Source organism: Pipistrellus kuhlii, unplaced genomic scaffold (genome assembly GCF_014108245.1).
Source record: "Pipistrellus kuhlii isolate mPipKuh1 unplaced genomic scaffold, mPipKuh1.p scaffold_m20_p_22, whole genome shotgun sequence".
NCBI lineage: Eukaryota > Metazoa > Chordata > Mammalia > Chiroptera > Vespertilionidae > Pipistrellus > Pipistrellus kuhlii.
In genome coordinates, this window is record NW_023425521.1 from 2914877 (window position 1) to 2936257 (window position 21381).

Below are 21381 nucleotides of genomic sequence, written 5' to 3' on the forward strand. Positions count from 1 at the left end.
GGATGCTAACACCAGGTTTTCTATGAGAGGTTACTCTCTGGGGGAAGTTATTCCCTAAGAAATCAGTGGAGGGGCTAGCCGGTTTGGCTCAGTGGCTAGAGCATTGGCCTGCGAATCAATTCCTGTCAAGGGCACATACCTCGGTTGCAGACTCTTTCTTGGCCCAGGCTTGTGCAGGAGGCAACCAATTGATGTGTTTCTCTCACACTGATGTTTCTCTCCATCTTTCCCTTTCTCTTTCACTCTTAAAAAAAAAAAAAAAAATCAATGGAAAAATATCCTCAGGTGAGGATTAACAACAACAAAATTCATAGCTGTGGGGATTGGAAATTAAAGGCAATGTGGGGACAGACAGAGTCCTGGCCTAGGAACCAGGAGTCCTGGGTTCCAGCCCTGCTCTACCACTGGGACCATCCTACGCCTCTTTGGGGCTCAGTTTCCTTCTCTGCTAAGTCACAGGATGGGACAGATGTTCTTTACAGGCCTCTCAAACCACGTTAGTCTAGGGTCCTCAGCCAGGAGCTGAGCACCTGGAAACATGGCACATCTCCCCAGGGCAGAGATGGCAACCAGGTTCCACGCTGAACGCCAAGTCCAGCTGATTGGCTGAGATGACATGGAGTGCTCTGTGGAGAAAAACTGCAAACCACTGTGAGCTCTGCAAACAAGAATGCTTGATTGGTTGGTGATGTCTTCGTGGGCTCAGGATGCCCACATGGTAGAGTGGCAGGGATATGTCATTCCTAGCTTCAAGTACCATTTCCTACCACGGCTGCAGAAATGCCAACTGCTCACAGGATAAAGATACTGAAAAACCCTAGCTGATTTGGCTCAGTGGATAGAGCATCAGCCTTCAGACTGAAGGTCCTGGGTTCAATTCTGGTCAAGGGTACATACCCCAGCTGCAGGCTTGATCCCCAGTAGGGGGCATGCAGGAGGCAGCCAATCAATGGTTCTCTCTCATCATTAATGTTTCTATCTTTCCCTATCCCTTCCCTCTGAAATCAGTAAAAAAAAAAAAAAATATATATATATATATATATATATATATATATATATATATATATATATATATATATTCTTTAAAAAGGATACTGAAGCCGAAACCAGTTTGGCTCAGTGGTAGAGTGTTGGTCTGCGGACTGAAAGGTCCCAGGTTCAATTCTGGTCAAGGGCATGTACATTGGTTGCGGGCATATCCCCAGTGGGGGGGGTGCAAGAGGCAGCTGGTCGATGTTTCTCTCATCGGCGCTTCTAGCTTTCTATCCCTCTCTCCTCCTCTCTATAAAAAATGAATAAAATACATTTAAAAAAATTTTTTTTAAAGAATTAAAAAGGATACTGAAGATTAACTCCTCCCGTGGTGTTCTGTGAAAGCAGCCGCACCAGGGTTCCCTCAGGCTCACCAACCCTGCCCTCACCCGGGTGGATACTCTCAAGCCAGTGTCCCACGCACTCCCAACGCGCCATGCTTCTTGCTGCTGTCCCTGCTGCATTTAGCATCCCTAAATGTCAGATTATCGGTCTATGATTCTGACACCCCTTTTCCTGCAGCCAAGACACAGCTAATTAATTACACAACAGGCTCTCTGAGAAAGGCAGCCTTCCTTTAAAAAAAAAATGTGTTCAGTAAACATCCTGATCATTTCTCGGCTTTGCCTTTTGTTTTCCCATCCCCAGTGTTCTCCTCTCCTCCCAGCCAGGGTGACAGCTCTCAGCTCTCAGACGGATGGCTACCATGCTGGAAACAGACAGGGGTTTGTGTGTGTGTGTGTTGGGGGTGGAGGGTGCAATTCAAATGCTAGGGCACTACGCTCTGGTAGAGCTGGCTGGAAGAGAAGGGTAATTATATTGCAGCTCGGAGCCACCGGCAATGAATTTCTGCATGAAGACTAGATTTGCCATGTATTATTTATGCCAGCATCAATTTTCCCAGCTGGCTCTATTTACTGAGCAAATTCTCCTCTGTCTGTTTATGGGCAAGGCCATGCATGGTTCAGCACCTCTGGGTACTCTGTGCTATGGAGGGGCCCCACAGGGCATGGCGCATCTTATACAGGAGTCCGGGTTCAGCAGGAGCAGGTCACATCCTCCCTTCACTAGATAATAGCGCTGGGACTGCAGCGAGCTCCATCTCACCTGGGCCTGGGGATGCCCCCCGGTGTGTGACACCAAATCGGCAAGAGCCAAACCGCCTTTGGGTCCTCACTGGTGGAAACTGGGGCGGGGGCTGGGGGGGAGGGAAGGGGATGCAACATCCTGGGGGAAAATTAGGTGGATCTGGGGCTTAGGAAATTTCCTTTTTATATTTTTAAGAGCAGGACCTAAATGAAGAAGAGTTTTGCATTTACTTCAACTCAGTAACTCAAAAACAGAGCTAAGGGGAAGAGAGCCTCATTTACAGATGAAAAAAAACAGAGGAAAAAAAAAACACAAGAAAAAGAGAAGCAAAGGCAAGTTTCATGGTTCAGTCACTGTATTAGGATGGAGTGCAGGCACGATGGTGATGCGTGGGAGGTTATCCATCCAGTCACTGGCGTGCCTCTTCAGAGATGCCCCAAGCCAGGGTGAATGAACTTGGCTCCAGGAGACACATGCATGGTAGAAACAAAGGAAGAAAACTTGGCTCCAACAGGAATATCTGGGTCCTCCACTACAGCATCCTCTCTTGCCAGTAGCTCTAAATGTTTCCACAGAGAGAACAACTGAAGAATCTGAGATTCCCTTCTGCCTGGCCCGAGAGTGTCTCCCGCATCCCAAGAGCTGGCTGGCAATGAGCGGCAGGCGGTCCTGGACAGGAGGTCCTTGAGGCCTCTCCCTTCCCAATCAACAGCACAGTCATGCCTGCTCTCCAGGTGACAATGGGCCATGCTCCAGAGCCCCCCAGGTCCCAATGTCTACCGGTTCCTGGGAACCTGTTGGCTGGAAGACAAGAAAGAAGGGTACATTTTTTAGTTAAGCAACCCAAGTTTTTGGTTGCAGGTTCTCAGCATCCAAGAATTCCTCTATAAGACATTCATGGGCATAGATACTACCCTCAAGGGCCCAGAGGATTCGTTTTTGTTTTATTGTGTTTTTTTTAATTTTTAAAAAAATATATTTTATTGATTTTTCACAGAGAAGAAGAGAGAGGGATAGAGAGTTAAAAACATCGATGAGAGAGAATCATCGATCAGCTGCCTCTTGCACACCCCCTATTGGGGATGTGCCCGCAACCAAGGTACATGCCCTTGACCGGAATCGAACCTGGGACCTTACAGTCCACAGGCTGATGCTCTATCCAGTGAGCCAAACCGGTTTCGGCTGTTTTATTGTTATTAGTTTCATTTTTATTTACTGTTATCAGTTTTCTTTTCCCCTAGGACTGACTCACCAGACGGGGAGATTTAGTCAGACACGCTATGCGCTCACTGCCCGGTGCTCCCGCTCCTTCGCTGACAGCCAGCACAATCCGGGTGCTGGGCACAAAGCTCCAGGAGCGGCCCAAGGCAGGCTTAAGCTTCCCGCTGTCCCAGTCTCGGGTCATGTGGTTGGTCACCTGGAGAGGAAAGAAACAAAGACGTACAGATCTATAATGCTCGCAGAGAGGACACCTGTTCTGACGCCTTCGTTTTACAGATGGGAACGCTGAGGCCTCGCATGGAGACACTCCTTCCCCAGGACTCCATAACTTAGCCATACAGGTCCTGAACCAGACCCCCGGGTCCTGGCTTGTGCACAGCTCTTTCCACTGAACCGCAATGCCTCAAGCTCAACTCCAACCAAGGGGATGGGGCATGCGTCTGGGAACAAGCAGTGCTGCCTGCACTCTCCTGAAGGGAGGCCCGTGGTGGTCTTGAGCCCACTACCCCCACCCTTAATCCAGCAGACAGGTATCCTGAGACCATGTCCAATCAGCCCTTTGTGTCAGGGCGAGCATCTGTGTATGGGAGGAGAGGAGTTTTGGAATGAAGGAAGGCCCTGGCCAGCAGCTGGCAGCTGGGGAAGGGAGGCCCCAGCTAACAGCTGGAAGGGAGGCCCCAGCCGGCAACCGGAAGGCCCCCATCGGCCCTGATCGCCCGCCAGGCCTGGGGTCCCTATCTGTGCATGAATTTCGTGCACCGGGCCTCTAGTATAGTCAGAAAGCCTCAAATATTTACTACCTGATCCTTAATAGAAAAGGTTTGCTGGCCCCTGTAACATAGGTATTAAACAAGATAACACGTGACTGCTAAAAATGGCATTCTTGCCCTGCCAGTGTGGCTCAGTGGCTGAGTATCGAACTATGAACCAGGAGGTCAGGGCTCGATCTCCAGTCAGGGCACAGGCCCAGAGCACCTTTCTGAGGTGACAGAAATGGATATTCTGTCTCTTGGTTGCAGTCTAGACAGGAAACAAGGCTGTTAGTTAAACTTGAAACAAGAAAGTTACTCTACGTGAATTTACTTAACTTCAAGAAAAAAATAAAAATAAAAACAAGACTAGCTCTGATCCCTTAGCTGTTTATCGGGGGATCCCCTCAGGGCCCAGTGCCCTAGATGACCCAGGGAGGTTGGGCTGTGACCCTTTCCTAAAGGGCCATTTTGGGGGTCCAGAAGCTGCCGTATATGGGCAATAAAGAAACTGCCATTTAAGGGAAATAAATTTCTAGCTACAGCTAGAAATCAGGTTCATCTTCCCTCTTGGGAAAGCCCAGGGATCAGATTTAGGACAAGCACGCTGGCCTAGCACCCTTCCTCACCACCACCGCCACGCCGAGGTCCCGGGCCAAGGTCTTCAGCTCCAAGGCCAGCTGCATCATCAAGGCCAAGCCTGGAGGAGAAGCAGAGTGGGAGGGAGAGGGCATGAGGGACTGGGCTGGCCGGAGACTGGACTCCAGAGCTGGGGGACAAGGTCACATCTCTGACCCTGGGCTCTGCCACACACATCACTCACCTTCCCTCTGCTGACCTCCCAGAAGTGGGGAGACCACGGCGGTGACAGAGTCCACAATGACCACCTTCACAGTTCCTGAAGAATCACTCACCTAAGGGGTTGGGCGGGGGGAAGCAGGTGTCACAAACCACTTGGCCTCTAGGGGGCGCCCATTACAACACAAGCTTGATTCTAATTCTAATATAAACTGGGAAAAGCCCAACTGGTGTGGCTCAGTGATGGAGCAACCACCCCATGAACCAGGAGGTCACGGTTGATCCTGTCAGGGCACATGCAGGTTTGCAGGGAACCAACCCAAATGTCATTCCGAACCCCTCTTGCTTGTTAACAGAACTGCAGATGTGGTCGGGTACTGGACACAGATCTGACATCAGGGAAGGTGGGCCCTACCCCTGGTCTAAGACATACGTATAACTGTTTAGGCCAATTAGATGTGAGGCGAAATGGGCAGTCTGCTAGCGGGTTTTGGAGAAAGGTTTTCTTCCCTGAGAAAAGGGGAAGAAGTACAAAAAAAGAGGCATCCGCTTTCACTGCCTTGAATGTGGATGTGATGTTTAAAATATGAGGCTTAACCCGGCCAGCGTGACTCAGTAGTTGAGCGTTGACCTATGAACCAGAAAGTCACGGTTTGATTCCCAGTCAGGGCCCATGCCCAGGGTTTTGGGCATGATCCCCAGTGTGGGGTGTGCAGGAGGCAACCAATCAATGATTCTCATCATTGATATTTTTATATCTCTCTCCCTCTCCCTTCCTCTCTGAAATCAATAAAAAAAAAATGTATTTTTTATAAATAAAAATAGGAGGCTTAGATCAATAGCAGCCACTTTGCAATCGCAAGGGAAAAAGCGCAAGAGATTCACACACACACACCAGCCTAAAGCCCTAATAGTGTGGCCCTGCCAACCTCCAGACTCCTGTGAGATAATTAAATGTCCTCCAAGTGTAAGTGTCTGTCAGTCACACCCTATTGCGTGCAGCTGAAAACCGATCCATCGGGGGAATGCAGAGATGAGCATGGCATGCTCCTTGCACTCAAGGGGCTTACTGTTTGGCGGGGAAGATGAGTGTGTACACAACGAGGCTCTCAGGAATGAATGAAGCTCTCAGAACCCCATCCTGGGAGTGGCCAGCCCAGCTGGAGTCGCCAGATTGCACATCTGCATTCCCAGACAGTCTGCCGTAGGACACCTGCCCCCAAATAGACGGCACCCGGCCAGCGGGGTGCAGCTGGGAGGAGAGGGACCGTGGACCCACCTGCTGGGCCACGGCACCTCGGAGGTCCTGCAGCACATCCAGCATCTGGAAGATGTCAAAGGCACGCACCACCTGGATCCTCTGGAGAGCTCCTGCCTGAAGGGGCAGGAAAGAGAAGGGGGCTCTGGATTAGAGGGGGCAGGGTCTGCCCTAGCCGGTTTGGTTGCTGGATAGAGCGTCGGCCTGTGGACAATCGAGGGCATGTACCTTGGTGGCGGGCACATGCCCAATGGGAGGCGTGCAGGAGGCAGCTGATCAATGTTTCTAACTCTCTCCCTCTCCCTTCCTCTCTGTAAAAAAATCAATAAAGTAGCCGAGGCCGGTTTGGCTCAGTGGTGGAGCGTCGGTCTGCGGACTGAAAGTTCCCAGGTTCGATTCCGGTCAGGGGCATGTACCTTGGTTGCGGGCACATCCTCAGTGGGGGGGTGTGCAAGAGGCATCTGGTCGATGTTTCTCTCCCATCGACGTTTCTAGCTCTCTATCTCTCTCTCTTCCTCTCTGTAAAAAATCAATTAAAAATATATTATAAAAAAAAAAATCAATGAAGTATATTAAAAAAAAGAGGGCGCAGGGTCCAGTAAGACGAAGGGGGATTTTAAGGCTGAGCAGGAAGAGGCATCTGGACACAAGGACTCAGTACGCTGTGTCTAACGGGCCAGTTCTCACGGTGGTGGCTGCTGGGGTGCTGAGCTGCAAAGCTAAGTCAGAGCACAGTGGGGAAGAGTGACAGGACTGATGGGTGGTGTCTGCCCTGGGCAAGAAACGGGATAGGAACCCTGACACTGGTACTTGCCAGCCCTGAATGAAGGTGTGCAAGGAGCTGGGGGGGATCGTGTGCGAAGGGCATTCATGTGGGGATGATGCTATAACACGGAGACGGGCAGGATACCAGGAAGTATTCTTAGAACAGCAAGTTTCAGAGCCAGCAGAGCTACTCATCCCAACGGCTAACATCCTTATAACGTAAGAAGGATCCTGGGGTCTCTGTGTCGCCGCTTTAAAGGGACCCAGCACTCCTGCCCCTTACCTGCTCCTCCTCATCCGGGGTTCTGGCCTGCAGTAGCTGGAGGGTGCGGGAGGCTGTCAGCCCTCCATTGGAATCCACGTACAGGACGTTCTGCTGCAGGCCGTGGGCCACATTGGCAGCCACACAAAGACACACCTGAGGAGAGACCGGGCACTGGGTGAACTTGAGCCCTCCAAGACTGCCCAGGATGGGAGCTTCCCACCGAATCCATTCAGATCCCAGTGTCATGAATGGGTCAAGTTCAAGACCCAGTCCTCACCACCCGTCGTCTCTCTTCCAAGCTCTGAATCACGATCTACTGGCGGAAGCTTCCCTGGGGATCCAGGATCGTACACACCTCCCTCTCCCAGTCCTCTGGCTCCTGGCTGTGTGTGTGTGTGTGTGTGTGTGTTACCTGGGTTTTGCCGCTGCCTGGGCCGCCGGAGATTTCAGTCACTTCTCCAGTGTAGAGACCCGCGTCGAGCAGTTTGTCTAGGCTGATGGCAGAAGAGGAAGGAAGAGCATCAACCCAGGGTACTGGAGAGTAGAGGGAAGTAGCAGCCACGAAGAAAAGCAAGACACTGGTTCTGTCTGGAGATGCTCTCAGTGTCTCTGGCCAGGAGGTTTCTCTAGGAAGAGTTTCCTTCAGGGAAAGGGCGTGGCTAAATGTTCCTCCGTGAGCCCTCCTCATCCTTTCACTCACAGCTAAAAATCATCTCTCCCGCCAGGCCGGCGTGGCTCAGTGGTTGAGCGTCGACCTATGAACCAGGAGGTCACAGTTCGCTCTAACAACTGAGCGAGACCAGCCAGAGCTCACCATTTTTACTTTACTCGTTCTGGGAAGCGTGCAGTAGTATCTCAGTGCGCCTTAATTTACATTCCCCTAAGGAACAAAGATGGCGAGCATCCTTCTGCGTGATTATTTGCCACCTGTGTGTCTTCTTTGGTGAAATGTCTGTTCATGTCTTTTGACGATTTTCCTTTTTCTTTTCTTTTTTTTATTAAATATATTTTATTGATTTTCCACCGAGAGGAAGAGAGAGGGGCAGAGAGTTAGAAACATCGATGAGAGAGAAACATCGACCAGCTGCCTCCTGCACAACCCCCTCTGGGGATATGCCCGCAACCAATGTACATGCCGTTGACCGGAATCGAACCCGGGACCTTTCAGTCCGCAGGCCGACGCTCTATCCACTGAGCCAAACTGGTTTTGGTGACCATTTTCCTTTTTCTTTGCTATTTAAAAAAATATATATTTCTTTATTGATTTCAGAGAGGAAAAGAGAAGGAGAGAGAGATAGAAACATCAATGATAAGAGAGAACCATTGATCAGCTGCCTCCCGCACGGCCCCCCCTGGGAATCCAGCCCGCAACCCAGGCGTGTGCCCTTGGGCGGAATCGAACCTGGGACCCTTCAGTCCACAGGCTGCTGCTCTATCCACTGGGCCAAGCCAGCTAAGGTCCCATTTTCTAATTGGACTGTTTGTGTTACTGTTGAGGTTTAAGAATTCTTTACGTATTCTAGATGCGAGTCCCTTGTTGAGTGTGTGGCTTTAAAATATTTTCCCCGCTTTATAGATTACCTTTTCATCCTCTTTTGTAGAGGAAGTTTTAAATTTTGAACAGTTTTCCATTTTGACTTTAAAAAAAAGCGTATTATCAATTTTTGTATTGCTCATCCTTTCAGGTCAAGTCTAAGAACTCTGTGCCTAGTCCTAGTTACCAAAGATTTTCTCCTGTTTTGTTCTAAAAGATGGATAGTTTTAAGTTTCACATTTAAGTCCATGATCCATTTTCAATTTTAGGTTTATTTATTTATTACCTGTGATGTTCAATAGCTCCAACACCATTTGTTCAAAAGGCTATATTCCTCCTCCACTGGAGTGTTTTTGCATCTCTGTAAAAACTCAGTCGGACACATCTGGGGTCTATTTCTGGGTTCTCTATTCCGCTCCGTTGATCTGTATGTCTATCTCTCTGCCAATATCACATTTGTCTTGATTACTACAGCTATATAGTAAGCATTAACATTTGCTAGAATGGTTCCTCCAACTTTATTCTTTTTTTTTCAAAATTGTTTTAGCTGTTCTAGGCCATTGTCTCTTCCATAAAATTATTAGAATAAGCCCATTTTTACAAACAACCTTGCTGGCATTAAATCTATAGATCATTTTGGGAAGAAATGATATCTTTGCTATGTTCAGTCTCCCAATCCACACATACAATATGTCCCTCTATTTATTTGGGTCCTCTCTGATTTCTTTTATCAGCAATTAAAAAAAAATACAATTGATTGACTTTTTAGAGAGAGGGAGGGAGAGGGAGGAAGGGGAGGAAAGAAAGACAGAGAAACATTAATTTGTTGTGCCACTTATTTATGTGGCCACTTATTTATGTTTCAGTATGTGCCCTGACTGAGGATCAGACCCACAACCTTGGTGCCTTGGGATGATGCCCTAACCAACTAAACCACCTGGCCAGGGCTCACCAGCAATTTTTAATTTTCAGTATACAGATCTTATATCTGGTTTGTTAGATTCAAACCTAAGCATTTCATTTTCTTGGAAGCAATTTTAAACGGTATTGTGTTTTTAATTTCCATTTCCACATGCTCATTTTGAGTATATAGAAATGCAATTGATTTTTATGTGTTACTCTTTTGTCCTGCAACCTTGCTGAATTCACGTATTAATTCTAGGGGTTTTGAATTATTTCCTATTTACTTGTTTTTGTCTGTCTTCCCCATGTGGCCCAGGGCATTCTGGGGCAAGAACTGGCCCTTGTTCAGTATTACATCCAGGCAACACTGGCACAGTGCCTGAAACACTAGAGACCCACAATAAATATTCCCAGAGAAATAAGCTAAAGGACATGCCATTTAGGCCTATTATTATTGGCACTCTGGCTGTGGAACTCAAGACACGGTCAATTCCTAATTTTGGGTTCTGTCCTTGAACCACCATGAAACAAATAACTAACCACCCTCCATGTCCTGCCCACCCTACTGGTTGGATTCTCCTACACCAGAGCCCTTACCAATGCCTCCGTGTCCACAAGCATCCCTTAGCTCACCCTACAATCACCTTCACCGGTGCCAGTCCTCGGAAATAGTTCCTGAGACCTCCCATGACCCCTCTGTCTATGCCAAGTAGCACCTTAGTAAGCACCCCATCTATTTCAATCCCAGGGACCCCGTGGTTATAACCACAGACCCCTGCCAGTCAAAACACTGCAGCCCCGTAGCATCTTAGGACAGCTGTCCCTGACTCTGTTTAAAAAGACATCCAGCCTATGGGTGCGGCCAGGCCCGAAGCAGCGGCTGCCAGGCTGGGAGCGGCCAGGCCTGGAGCAGCTGGGTCTGGTGCGACCAGGCCGGGAGCAGCGGCTGTCAGGCTGGGAGCAGCCAGGCCTGGAGTGGCCGGGCCCGGAGCAATTGGGCCCAGAGCAGCCGAGTCGGGTGTGGCCAGGCCTATAGCAGCAACAGCCAAGTCCAGAGCAACTGGGTCGGGAGCGGCAGTGACCAGACACGGAGCAGCTGGTTGTGGAACGAACCAGAGCAACAGAGGCCAGGCCCGGAGCAGCCAGGCCTGAAACAGCTCGCTCCTCACCTGCCCCTGCCCCACGGCTGCTCTCAGACATGGCTGGAAACTTTTGTGGGAACTTGAGGGTCTGCTGAATCAAGTGATGAAGGCTTAGATCTGGATGTGTTGAGTTAGTATAGTGCTGGGGTGTTGATCTGTGAGTGCCTTGGGTGGGGCCTGGATGAGGCTGGTTGTTCTATTTGGAAATGTCTTTTGTATGAAGTGTATCATTGGGCATGTGGAGGTATTATTGATATGAGAAAATGCTAAGTAACAGATTTGCTATCTGAAAAGGGATTTACTATCGGGGAAAGGGAGGGAGGAAGAGACTGGACATAAACTGTGCACCAATGGATGAGGATGAGGGGGCAGAGGGTGGGGTGGGAACCTGGTGGAGTGGGGAAGAAACGAGGAACCTGTGTAATAATATGAACAATAAAGATTGATTTAAAAAAAATAAAATAAAATATAAAAAAATAAAAATAAAAAAAAAAGACATCCAGCCTAAACTGGTTTGGCTCAGTGGATAGAGCATCGGTCTGCGGACTGAGGGCTCCCAGATTCGATTCCGGTCAAGGGCATGTACATTGGTTGCGGGCACATCCCCGGTAGGGGGCTGTGCAGGAGGCAGCTGGTCGATGTTTCACTATCATCCATGTTTCTAGCTCTCTGCCCCTTTACCTTTCTCTCTGTAAAAAAATCAATAAAATATATTTTAAAAAGCATCCATACTCTGCAATTCCTGGATCCCATTCCTCCCACTGAGATCAGAGAACCCCAGTTGCATCACAGCAGTGCTTCTCCAGGTGGCCCCCACCTGAGCCACACCTGCCAGGGCACCCAAGGCGTTTTAAAAAGAGGCAGGTATTGTCCGGCCAGCCCTCCCATCAGCAGCATCACCTGGGAATTGATTAGAAGCACAAACTCTCAGGCCCCACTCAGTAGGAGGTGTGCGGGAGGCAGCTGATTGATGTTTCTCTCTCATCAATGTTTCTGACTCTATCCCCCTCCCTTCCTCTCTGTGGAAAATCAATAAAATTTTTTTTAAAAAAATAAAGAAATAATACACTGTGAAGGGCAAGCGCGGTGCCCAGTTCTTGGTAAGCACCCAGAGAAAGCCCACCGGGTCCTCCACGCCCAAGGCCTGCCTCCTTCCTAGAGCTTTCCTGAGCCGCTCTGATCTCCCCTTCAGGGACTCACTGCAGCTGCCGTCCCGCCAGGGTACCACCGGACTGCTCCCCAAATGCTTCCTCGGAGTACGTCGGTTTTATAAGCTCCCTAAGCCCAAAGGCCCAGTGTGCTTCCTGTTACTCCCTCCTTGTGCTGCCTCACACATTTCTATTCCTCTGTACTGGGGTCACCTGCTCGTCTTCCTGCCCAGGGACGGGATCTCATACTCCTTTCAGTGCGGGAGCCTCGCCTCACGCGTACACCGATCAACTGCACGTACCTGGCAACCAGGAGGCCCTGATGGGTAACAGATTCAGACCAACCAGGAGGTGCCAGCACTGTGCTGTGTGCGCCTTGCCGAGAGAATGTGTGATGGAAGCAGCAAGGGCCCAACCAGCCCAAAGGCTTTTGTGATGGTAAGAGTTCACCACATTTCACACCAACAGGCCAGGAAAGAGGTGGGACTCCCTCAGTCAGAGAGCGGCTGCTGTTTGGGGCATGAACCAAGTTCTCGGTCAAGTACCCCAGGGCTTGAACCCCACTCCACCTCTTGCTCCTCTTCGGCTAAACTCAAGTGGGTTAATAATCCTGAATTCACAGTTTCCCTGAAGAGATTGCATAACCTATATACAATGGCTGGCATACAGTAGGCACTCAATAAATGTTAGTCCTGTATGTTCTTTCTTGTCCTATTCTATTTTTTTTTAAATATATTTTATTGATTTTTTACAGAGAGGAAGAGATAGGGATAGAGAGTTAGAAACATCTATGAGAGAGCAACATAGGCCAGCTGCCTCTTGCACACCCCCAAATGGGGATGTGCCCGCAACCAAGGCACATGCCCTTGACTGGAATCGAACCCGGGACCCCTCAGTCCACAGGCCGATGCTCTATCCACTGAGCCACACCGGTTTCGGCTCTTGTCCTATTCTTAAGTGAACTCTGATGTAGGGCCAAAGAAGAGCTGCTCTGATCTGCTGAATAGTAACAAAATACTGACATCTTGTGTTACACGACAGCAATTATCAATCGGGGGCAATTTTGTTCCTCGGGTGTCATCTGGCAATGTCTGGAGGAGACATTTATAAAAATGGATTTTAGCCGAAACCGGCTTGGCTCAGTGGATAGAGGTCAGCCTGCAGACTGAAAGGTCCCAGGTTCGATTCCGGTCAAGGGCATGTACCTTGGTTGCAGGCACATCCCCAGTAGGGGGTGTGCAAGAGGCAGCTGGTCGATGTTTCTCTCTCATTGATGTTTCTAGTTCTCTATCCCTCTCCCTTCCTCTCTGTAAAAACTCAATAAAATGTGTAAAAAAAAAAAAAATTAGCCAAAACTGGTTTGGCTCAGTGGTAGAGCATCGCTCTGCAGACTGAAGGGTCCCAGGTTCGATTCCCATTAGGGGCGTGTACGTTGGTTTCGGGCACATCCCCGGTGGGGGGTGTGCAGGAGGCAGCTGGTCAATGTTTCTCTCTCGTCGACGTTTCTAGCTCTCTATCCCTCTCTCCTCCTCTCTGTAAAAAATCAATAAAATATATTTTAATTAAAAAAAAATAATAAAAAATAAAAATGGATTTTATAGAGAGGAAGGGAGAAAGAGAGAGAGAAAAACAGATGTTAGAGAGAAACGTGGATCAATGGCCTCCCCCATGCCCTGACCGGGGATGGAACCTGCGACCTGCTTTTGTGCCCTGACAGGGAATAGAACCCACCACCTTTTGGTGTCCAGGAGGGCTCTCCAAACAACCCAGCCACACCTGCCAGGCTCTGGAGACGTGTTTGGTTGCACAATTTGGGGAGGAGGGAGGTGCTCCTAGCGCCTAGCGGACAGAGGTCAGGAATTCGGCCAAACATCCTCCAGCTCACGAGAGGTCCCCCCACCACTAAACAATGATGCACCAAACCCATGTCAGGAGTGTGAGGCTGAGAAACCCTGTTAGACGGTAAGAGAACGCAGGAGCCCTGACCATCAGTCCCTGATGTCCTCACCCCTGCTTGCCAATCCCTGCTCCCTAGACCAAGCGTGTCAAACTCAAAGGCTAACGCGGGCCAAATCAACCAAGTGTGCGGCCCGCGGGCCGCGAGTTTGACACGCTTGCTCTAGACTCCAGCGTCAAAAGCCAAGCCGGAAGCACCCACGTGCTGCGGCGTCTCACCTCCTTCCCCGCGGGCACATACACACCTTGCGATGCCCGTGGACAGGATGGCGGTGGAGGTCTTCAGTTCCTCGTAGAGGTCGGCGCCGTTGCAGGGGAAGGCTGAGAACTGGGCCAGCAGCACCCGCCGCAGGGCAACCAAGGCCTGCCGGAGGAGGGGGGGTGGGGGGGGACTCAGGGTGGGTAGGGCACTTCCACCCCCGAGGACCCGAGTCCCCTGCAAGGAGCAAGGCGCAGGAGAGGGCAGGGGCACCCCGCGTCCCTTATGGCCCCCTCTGCTCCTGATGAAACTCTGAGCTCCCTTTGCTCCTGCGGCTCGGGGCCAGGCATAGAGGCACCCAGGTTCGGAAGGAGCAGACCACCAGCTCACCTTGTAAGACAAGCCACACGTCCGGGCCACCTCCTCCAGGTCCGCGGAGACCAGGGCCGCCACTGAAACCGAGACACGTGTGGTTGATGGGCACGAAGGGCGCGGCTCTTACCCATCTGCAAAGTGGGGTGGCCATCCCACCTCGAGGCAGGCTATCTGAGGGAGCCCAGGGAACTCACTCACAGAGCCGCAGGGGTTCCGCCCCCGACGGAGGGAGGCCTGGCTCCCCAGGAGGGAGGGGAGCAGGGGAGGGAGGGCCGGCCCCGCCCCGGTGTGCAGGGCGCGGTGTGCCCAGCTGGGGGCACGCGCACGCGGTCACCTGTCCTGATCCCGCGGCTCCTCAGCAGCTGGACCATGTCCTGGGTGAGGCCCGGGCACAGCCCGGCCCTGAGCACGCCCATGTTCCCTGGGGCCCGCCGCTCGCCCCGCGGGCAACCGCAGGGCCCCGTCCAGACGCCCTTTCCCGGAGCCCGGACGCGCGGCGCAGAGGGGCCGGGTCTCCCGCGCCCAGGGCCCGCCAGCCCGGGCCGCACCGCCTCTTCCGGCTTCCAGGCTCCGGCGCCGGCGGGCAGCGCCACCTGCTGGCCGTGCGGGGCGGATGCGCGCCCTCCCGCGGCCAAACAGGCCCTGCGGATCAGCCCTGTGCACACTTGGGCATTCACGTTCGCCTCTACCCCTTTCCCAAACACGCACGCAGACCTACCTAGGTGCCTCTATAGGCCAGAAAGTTCCACCAGTCCCTGTGCTCAGGGGACCCACCTGTTAGTGAGGGCAAGACAGCGAGGAGGAATGAAATCAACCAGGGAGGATATGACAGAGTCTATGATGAGCGCTAAGAAACAGCAGAGGACACAGACACCTGAGTCTCTGTACTTACTTTATTTTTAGAGAAAGGGGAGGGAGAGAGAGAGAGAAACGTCAATGTGAGAGAGAAACATTAGTTGCCTTCCGGACACTCTCTGCCTGACCAGGGATCAAGCTGCCACCCAGCTATGTGCCCTGACCAGGAATAGAACCTTCAACCTTTTGGTGCACGGGGACAGTGCTCATGCAACTGAGCCACACCGGCCAGGGCTTTACCATTGTTTTATATATACCACTTGAAAAAAATGACAAAAACCTTGAGTATATAAAACACATAGGATTTGTTATTCTGAATGGCCTTTGCTTTTGCCTCATCCTCTGGAAGAAACAAAACAACCTTACAGGGTTATCTCCTCGTAACCCAGTGAGATAGGCACTATCTTTACCCCTAGTTCTCAGATGAGGAGGCTGGGGGAGGTGAAGTCAGGGGTCAAAGGTAACAGAGCCGATAAGGGCAGAACTGGACTCAGAGCGGCAAATTCACCTCTAAGTGCAAAGCCTGTGCTGCTTTAACAGTTTCTCTTCCCACCGCCAAAGCTGTGTGTATGTTTTCCTACCGTAGAGTGGTTCCCCTGAGAACAGAAATAACGTCTGGTCCATCTGTGTATCCCTCTGAGCATCCTCCACTGTCACTCAACCCAGGAAGACCCATGGGACACATTTAGAATTCTGGCAGTAAAACCGGGGCTATGTGAACCATGAATCCCATGGGCCAGCTCTGCTCTCCCTCTGCCTCCAGACCGGACACAGTGAGGGTTTGCTGCCTAGAATGTCTGGACATGGGGCCTCAGCATTCCCCTGTCCCCCAGTCCCGAAGACCAGTCCCGTTCCGGTGTCTCCTCTCTCCCTGCCAGGGTGCCTCTCCTGCTGCCGTTCTCCTCCTCCCCAGGGCAGCTCCAGAGGGCATCCTCGGTGGTGAGCCTCTGAGATCTTTGCAGAAGGGCAGGGCCCCTGACCACCGGGCATTCGAGCTGGAAGGGGGATGCAGTCTGTTCCTTGGCTCCACCTGGCTCCAGACCCTGGCCCTGGCCCTGGGTAGCAGCGGCCTCAGGTCAAGGGGGAGGCTGTCCCCTAATTGTTACCCTCTGCGATGATTATGAAGTCAGCTCATTGCACCCCCCTCCCAGCCAAACTCCCCTGCCCCCCAGTTTCTCTTCACTTCCTGCCAGCTTGGTTGTCGGCGGTGGTCCCAAACTCACTCAATGGCATCAGAGGTGTTCTGTAAAGTGGGAGACGGGGAGGAGAACATGATGAAAAAGGAAACACTTGTTTTGGATCCAACGTCGAAGCCCTTTCTCAACCCCAAGTCTATGAACAGGATGGTTGCCACCAAAGGACTCCCTCTTTCCTCAAGGGGCAGCTTGCTTAGCTTCATGGAGAAAGATGCCATCGACCTTCCCAATCTACCGTAAGATACAAGTCGGGTTCTGTCCTCCTTGCTAAGGCCGGAGCTGCGGGTGGGGAGAGGCTTGAAGAAGGGGTACTTCCTGGACCTGTCACAACCTGGGCCCTGGACTCCCCGGGGAGAGCATGTGTGCAGGTTGCACCATGGATTCCTGGGCCCACATCCGTTCTTAGACACATGGAGGCCTCCTACTCCAGGAGGCCTTCTGGGATTAGCCAGAGATTTGTTGACAGGACTCCTCATCCCCTTAGTCTAGTGAGGGCTCTCCCCACCTTCCCCAGGGTCCTCCCCCCCTCCCCTGCCTCTTCTACTCTTCCATGGCTCCCCTCTCTCAATCCTCCATTTTGATGCCTTCCCCTTCCTGATTATGTCCCCCCAATAATCTGTCTGTCTTCAGACCGAGGTTAACTGCTTCTCCTTGGTGGTTCTGGGTTCCCTTTACTTCATTCCACAAAACTCCTTGAGCTCCTGTAAAGTGTCTGGCCCAGAATTTAAGAAGCTCCCAGCATGGTGTGTGTGTGTTTCTGTGTGTGTGCACGCATATGTCAAAAATCAAGAATAATACAGACCATAGCATGGTCTGTGCTATGCCTGGGCACCTTGAGAAAATGAAGGAGGTTTAGTATAGCTTGCGAGAGGGTGCAGTTAAGGCAAGCTTCTTGGAGAAAGTGATATATGAGCTGAATGTCTAGGAAGGGAAGGGAAGCTGGGGAGGGTGGTAGTGGTGTTGATATGGTAGTAGCGAAGGGGGTGGATTCAGTCTGAGGAAGTTATCTCAGGGCAGTTTCATGATGTGTGGCCATTATGGTCACACACAGCCCCACATTTAGAAGGGCCCTGTGCTTAGTTGAATGTCCTGCTGTCATTCTCTTGATATTCTTAATAATTTTTGAAGAAAGGGGCCCACAAACAACATAGCTGGCCCTGATTATATGAAAGGGATATGGTGTCCATTCCCTAAAGGGATATGGGTGTTCCTCCTCAGGCATTTGGCAGAGGCTTACTGTCTAAAGAACCTGTAGGTGGCAGGTATGGTTAAAGTGATGGATGCTTATAGGACACCTCATGCTCCAGTGGTCCTCCTCTGGGACTTTGCCCCCTACTGTGGAGGGAAGCCTTAACGTTTTAGCAGTTTCTAAAATTGTGGTTCTCAGAACACCTGCTCAGAATAGTCTGAGGATCCTATTAACTTTATCAGTTTCCCCAGTTCCATCCCATCCCATCCCATCCCATCCCAACCAGGGACCAGGAATCTGCACTTCCCACTTGTGTGCCCCTGGGTGCAGATGCGCTGCTGCTCAGCAGAAAGGGTGTTCTGAGCTAGGACCCTTGCAAGCCAGGCCCAGGAGGTTCCAGGCTGCACGGGCCCGCTGGGAGCTCACCTGTCTCCCCTCGCACTCCAGGAAGGCGATGCCAGGGGAGGAATCTGAATGCAGCTCCGATGACACCAGCATCTCCCCCATCTCGTCGACCTTGTTGAATCCCATCAAACTGGCCGTGACCCAGCCCAACAGCAGCTTCTTTGCAGGCTTGCTGGAAGGCGAGCTGAACAAGCTCAGCATCACCTCGGTGGCCAAGAATACAGACAAGGAGGACCTGGCCCTCTGCCCCCATCGACCTACATCCCAAATAGCCCCCGCGGGCCTGCTGGACCTGGACAACCCTGAGCTGGACACAGACACCTCCTCGACCTCCTCCAAGTCCTCCGTGGTCACGGACGTGCCAGAGGCGCCCTTCATCTGTGAACACACAGTCAGCGATTACACGGCCGTGGTGCGTTCTCCTCCTCATGCGTTTGGCAAAGGCTTACTGTCTGCCCGCAATGTGCCAGGCGCTGAGCTGAGCCCTGTGGGGAGCGTGAGGATGCCTAACCCCTGCACTCTGACCTCGAGTTCATAGGTTAGGGGAGAGGCATGTTTGTAAGGAACTCCAGTGCAAGCTAGAAAGGGCTCATTGCTGTAGGAGGAGTTCAGATCGGGCCCACCAGGAAGTCAGAGGGAAGGACACATTGCTTCCAGGTGCAGGAACTAGCTCTTGGTAACACTCAGGCAGAGGTAGGATTTAAACATCTAGAGATGGGGGAAAGGCATTGCCTGGAGGGCTGGCACTTAGCAAAGGCTCATGGGTGGGAAGATGGGGGAGAAAACACTCAGGCCCCAGTGCACACTCTCCTGTGCCTGCAGACCGAATCATCTTGTTAAAAACAAGACTCCCAGTCCTCGTGGGAGTGAAGATGTACTGCCGACAAATTCCCAGGTGATGCTGAGGCCCCGGACCCCAGGTTGAGAAGCGCTGTCCTAGCAGAATAGATGGGAAAAGTCAGTGTGCGGTCATTTTCCAGAAGTCCTCCGAAGTCAGGCTCCTTTAAAGATTTTTCTGTAAGCCACCGAGACCAGCTTTTTGCAGAGCTTGATTTCTGGTGATGGAAGCAATCTGAGCTGTGTTTTTTTTGAAGATAAATCTGGAAGCTCCATTGTTGGGAAGCCTAGAGCAGCCTTCCTCAAAAGTGTGGTTCCCGGACCCCCCCAGGGTCAGCATGGCAGCTAGTTACAAATTTAAATCTCGCTCCCCCTCCCACCCGATCGCCTTCCAGACTGTCGGGGCAGGGACCAGCAGTCTGTTTTAACAGGTCATCCAGGGTATTCTGGTGCACCCCAGTTTGGGAACTACTTGGCCTAGACAGGGGAGGAACTGTAAGTGGAGACCAGCCAGGGGACAGCAGGCCAGGGATGTGCAGTTACTAAAACTCCCTGGGGTCCTTAGCCAGGCTTGCTTGGCAACCACTGCTGCTGTAGTATAATACAAAGCACATGAGCTCTGGAGCTACTGGTTTGATCCCTGTCACTTAACTGCTCTGTGACCGTGGGCCACCCACTTACCCTCTGACCCATCTGCAATGAGTGAGGTGGTCAAGACCATCTCTCAAGGTCCCTCTCAATGGACGTAGTCTAGAACAGCGATTTGCAACCCTGATGTGCTGCAAGAATTTTCAAAGCATGCATGTGCCATGGTACTGGTTGACTATTTAGTGCCAGGTATGGCACGTTTTTAATTTTTTTAATTTTTATATTTTATTGATTTTTTACAGAGGAAGAGAGAGGGATAGTTAGAAACATCGATGAGAGAGAAACATTGATTCAGCTGCTTCCTGACCGGAATTGAACCTGGGACCTTTCAGTCCGTAGGCCAATGCTCTATCCTCTGAACCAAACCGGTTTTGGCGGGTATGGCATGTTTTAGCAATTCTCGGGGCACACTGGATGAAAAGCGCTGGTCTAGAAGAAATGGGAGGAAGGCACGTTCCACGGTAAGTGGGGCTGGGCAGGGAGAGCCGCATGTGCTGGTGGTTTCCGCATCCGGTTGGGACACCTTGCACCTCCCATCAGACTTGCCTCAGCTCAGCAGGGACAGGGGATGGGACAGGGGCATTCCCACCCATGTGGGGGTGGGGGGTGCGAGTCGGGGGGACGGGAGGACAGCCCGGGCCAGGTCTGAGGAAGCTTTGGGGGCTCTCTTCCCCACTAGATCTCCTGGACCTATGCCCTGAGCAGGCAGCCGGTTAGTTTCTACCAGGTCCTGCTGCAGGAGATGGCCAAGAAAAGCGACAAGGCCCCCAAGACCAAGAATTGTCCGTGGATCTTCCACAAGATCTTGGGGACCACCGTCAAGCTGATGGAGCTGAAGCCCAACACAAGCTACTGCCTCATCGTCCGGGCCATCAACACAGCGGGGGCGGGGAAGTGGTGCAAGCCCTACAAAGTGAGCCCTGGAAGACGGGGCTAGGGAGAGGTCTACACCAGGCGCTTTGGAGGTTGGGGACACCCGATCCCCCCAGGACATCTCCCTGCTTGCTTTCCCTCTGCCTGCGCAAATACACTTCAACTCCCAGTTGCTCCCTTCTGGGAAGCTTAAGGAGTAAGCCACTCTGGTGCCCACTGGGAATGCAAACTAATGTACCCATCAGCATCACTCTAACGTTCATCTTGCAACTCGGTACCAATGACTGTGAATGGGTCAGGAAGTCCAGGGCATTGACAGGTAGAGGACAGAGGCTGGGCTGAAGGGGGACAAAGCAGGGAGCAGCCTGGGGGTGGGTAAGGGCATGGGGTCAGGTTGAGGCCCAAGTCCACCTGTGGTTGGGAATATCACAGGTTTGAGTCATGCCTCCTTGTACCCGTTTCTGGTGTTGCGAGGTAGGTTGGTAATGCTACTAAGATCCCATTTAACAGACCCACACCGGGGACGGCCAAGACAGAGAGGTCAGGTCCGGGAAGGAAGTCTGAGGGGTTCTCTCGTGTGATTTCAGTTTGCGACCTTGGCCAATGACCTGACCAGCTTCCCCGAGAACAACCCCATCCAGATCACTGTGCGGCGCAAGGAATCGCAGAGGAAAACGGTGACCATGAGGCAGGCCGAGATGCGGAGGATGGAAGATCTGGAGAACGTGTTTCCCTACTGAGGGAGAGGGCCCCAGGGCCCTGCAGGCCAGGCCAGCCACCGCCCACAGCTGTCGGCACCCCCTCCCCAGATCCAGGCTAAGCCCAGACCCCTCATTAAAGAACTGCAGGTCACTCAGCACGTCTCCATTCTGCTTCATGTTGTGCCCGGCCACCACAAAACAAACGAACTTAGCACAGACCTTGGTTGAGCCCAGGGATTCTAG

At 51.8% G+C, this 21381-nt stretch overlaps 2 protein-coding genes across 3 annotated transcripts; one reads left to right on the forward strand and one right to left on the reverse strand.

Annotated features, from left to right (window-relative positions):
• Positions 1 to 2329: 2329 nt before the first annotated feature.
• RAD51D (RAD51 paralog D) lies at positions 2330 to 14982 on the reverse strand. 2 transcript variants are annotated; one of them, XM_036450703.2, is made up of 10 exons: positions 14769 to 14980; positions 14450 to 14511; positions 14106 to 14224; positions 7590 to 7671; positions 7196 to 7330; positions 6169 to 6264; positions 4915 to 5005; positions 4721 to 4791; positions 3374 to 3538; positions 2330 to 2922 (listed from the first exon to the last, which is right to left on the reverse strand). In XM_036450703.2, exons 1-10 carry the CDS (start codon positions 14848 to 14850, stop codon positions 2839 to 2841), a joined length of 987 nt encoding a protein of 328 aa, XP_036306596.1. In that variant the 5' UTR covers positions 14851 to 14980; the 3' UTR covers positions 2330 to 2838. The 2 variants fall into 2 exon arrangements, with proteins under 2 accessions (XP_036306596.1, XP_036306599.1); XM_036450706.2 differs by lacking the exon at positions 7196 to 7330 and having other exon boundaries at positions 14769 to 14982.
• A 1533-nt stretch (positions 14983 to 16515) lies between these two features.
• On the forward strand, positions 16516 to 21306 carry FNDC8 (fibronectin type III domain containing 8). Its single transcript, XM_036450711.2, has 4 exons — positions 16516 to 16721; positions 18122 to 18491; positions 20244 to 20477; positions 21025 to 21306. The coding sequence occupies exons 1-4, from the start codon at positions 16516 to 16518 to the stop codon at positions 21175 to 21177; spliced, it is 963 nt and encodes a 320-aa protein (XP_036306604.1). The 3' UTR covers positions 21178 to 21306.
• Positions 21307 to 21381: the final 75 nt, after the last annotated feature.

What these genes read in the sequence shown, in the direction of transcription:
- RAD51D (XM_036450703.2), bottom strand. Translation starts at nt 14,850, where the DNA reads ATGGGCGTGCTCAGGGCCGGGCTGTGCCCGGGCCTCACCCAGGACATG. An exon ending in GAGCCGCGGGATCAGGACAG is followed by an intron (nt 14,512 to 14,768) that starts GTGACCGCGTGC and finishes TCTCGGTTTCAG; the next exon opens with TGGCGGCCCTGGTCTCCGCG. An exon ending in CGTGTGGCTTGTCTTACAAG is followed by an intron (nt 14,225 to 14,449) that starts GTGAGCTGGTGG and finishes CTCCTCCGGCAG; the next exon opens with GCCTTGGTTGCCCTGCGGCG.
- FNDC8 (XM_036450711.2), top strand. Translation starts at nt 16,516, where the DNA reads ATGGCATCAGAGGTGTTCTGTAAAGTGGGAGACGGGGAGGAGAACATG. An exon ending in ATCGACCTTCCCAATCTACC is followed by an intron (nt 16,722 to 18,121) that starts GTAAGATACAAG and finishes CTCGCACTCCAG; the next exon opens with GAAGGCGATGCCAGGGGAGG. An exon ending in TCAGCGATTACACGGCCGTG is followed by an intron (nt 18,492 to 20,243) that starts GTGCGTTCTCCT and finishes CTTCCCCACTAG; the next exon opens with ATCTCCTGGACCTATGCCCT.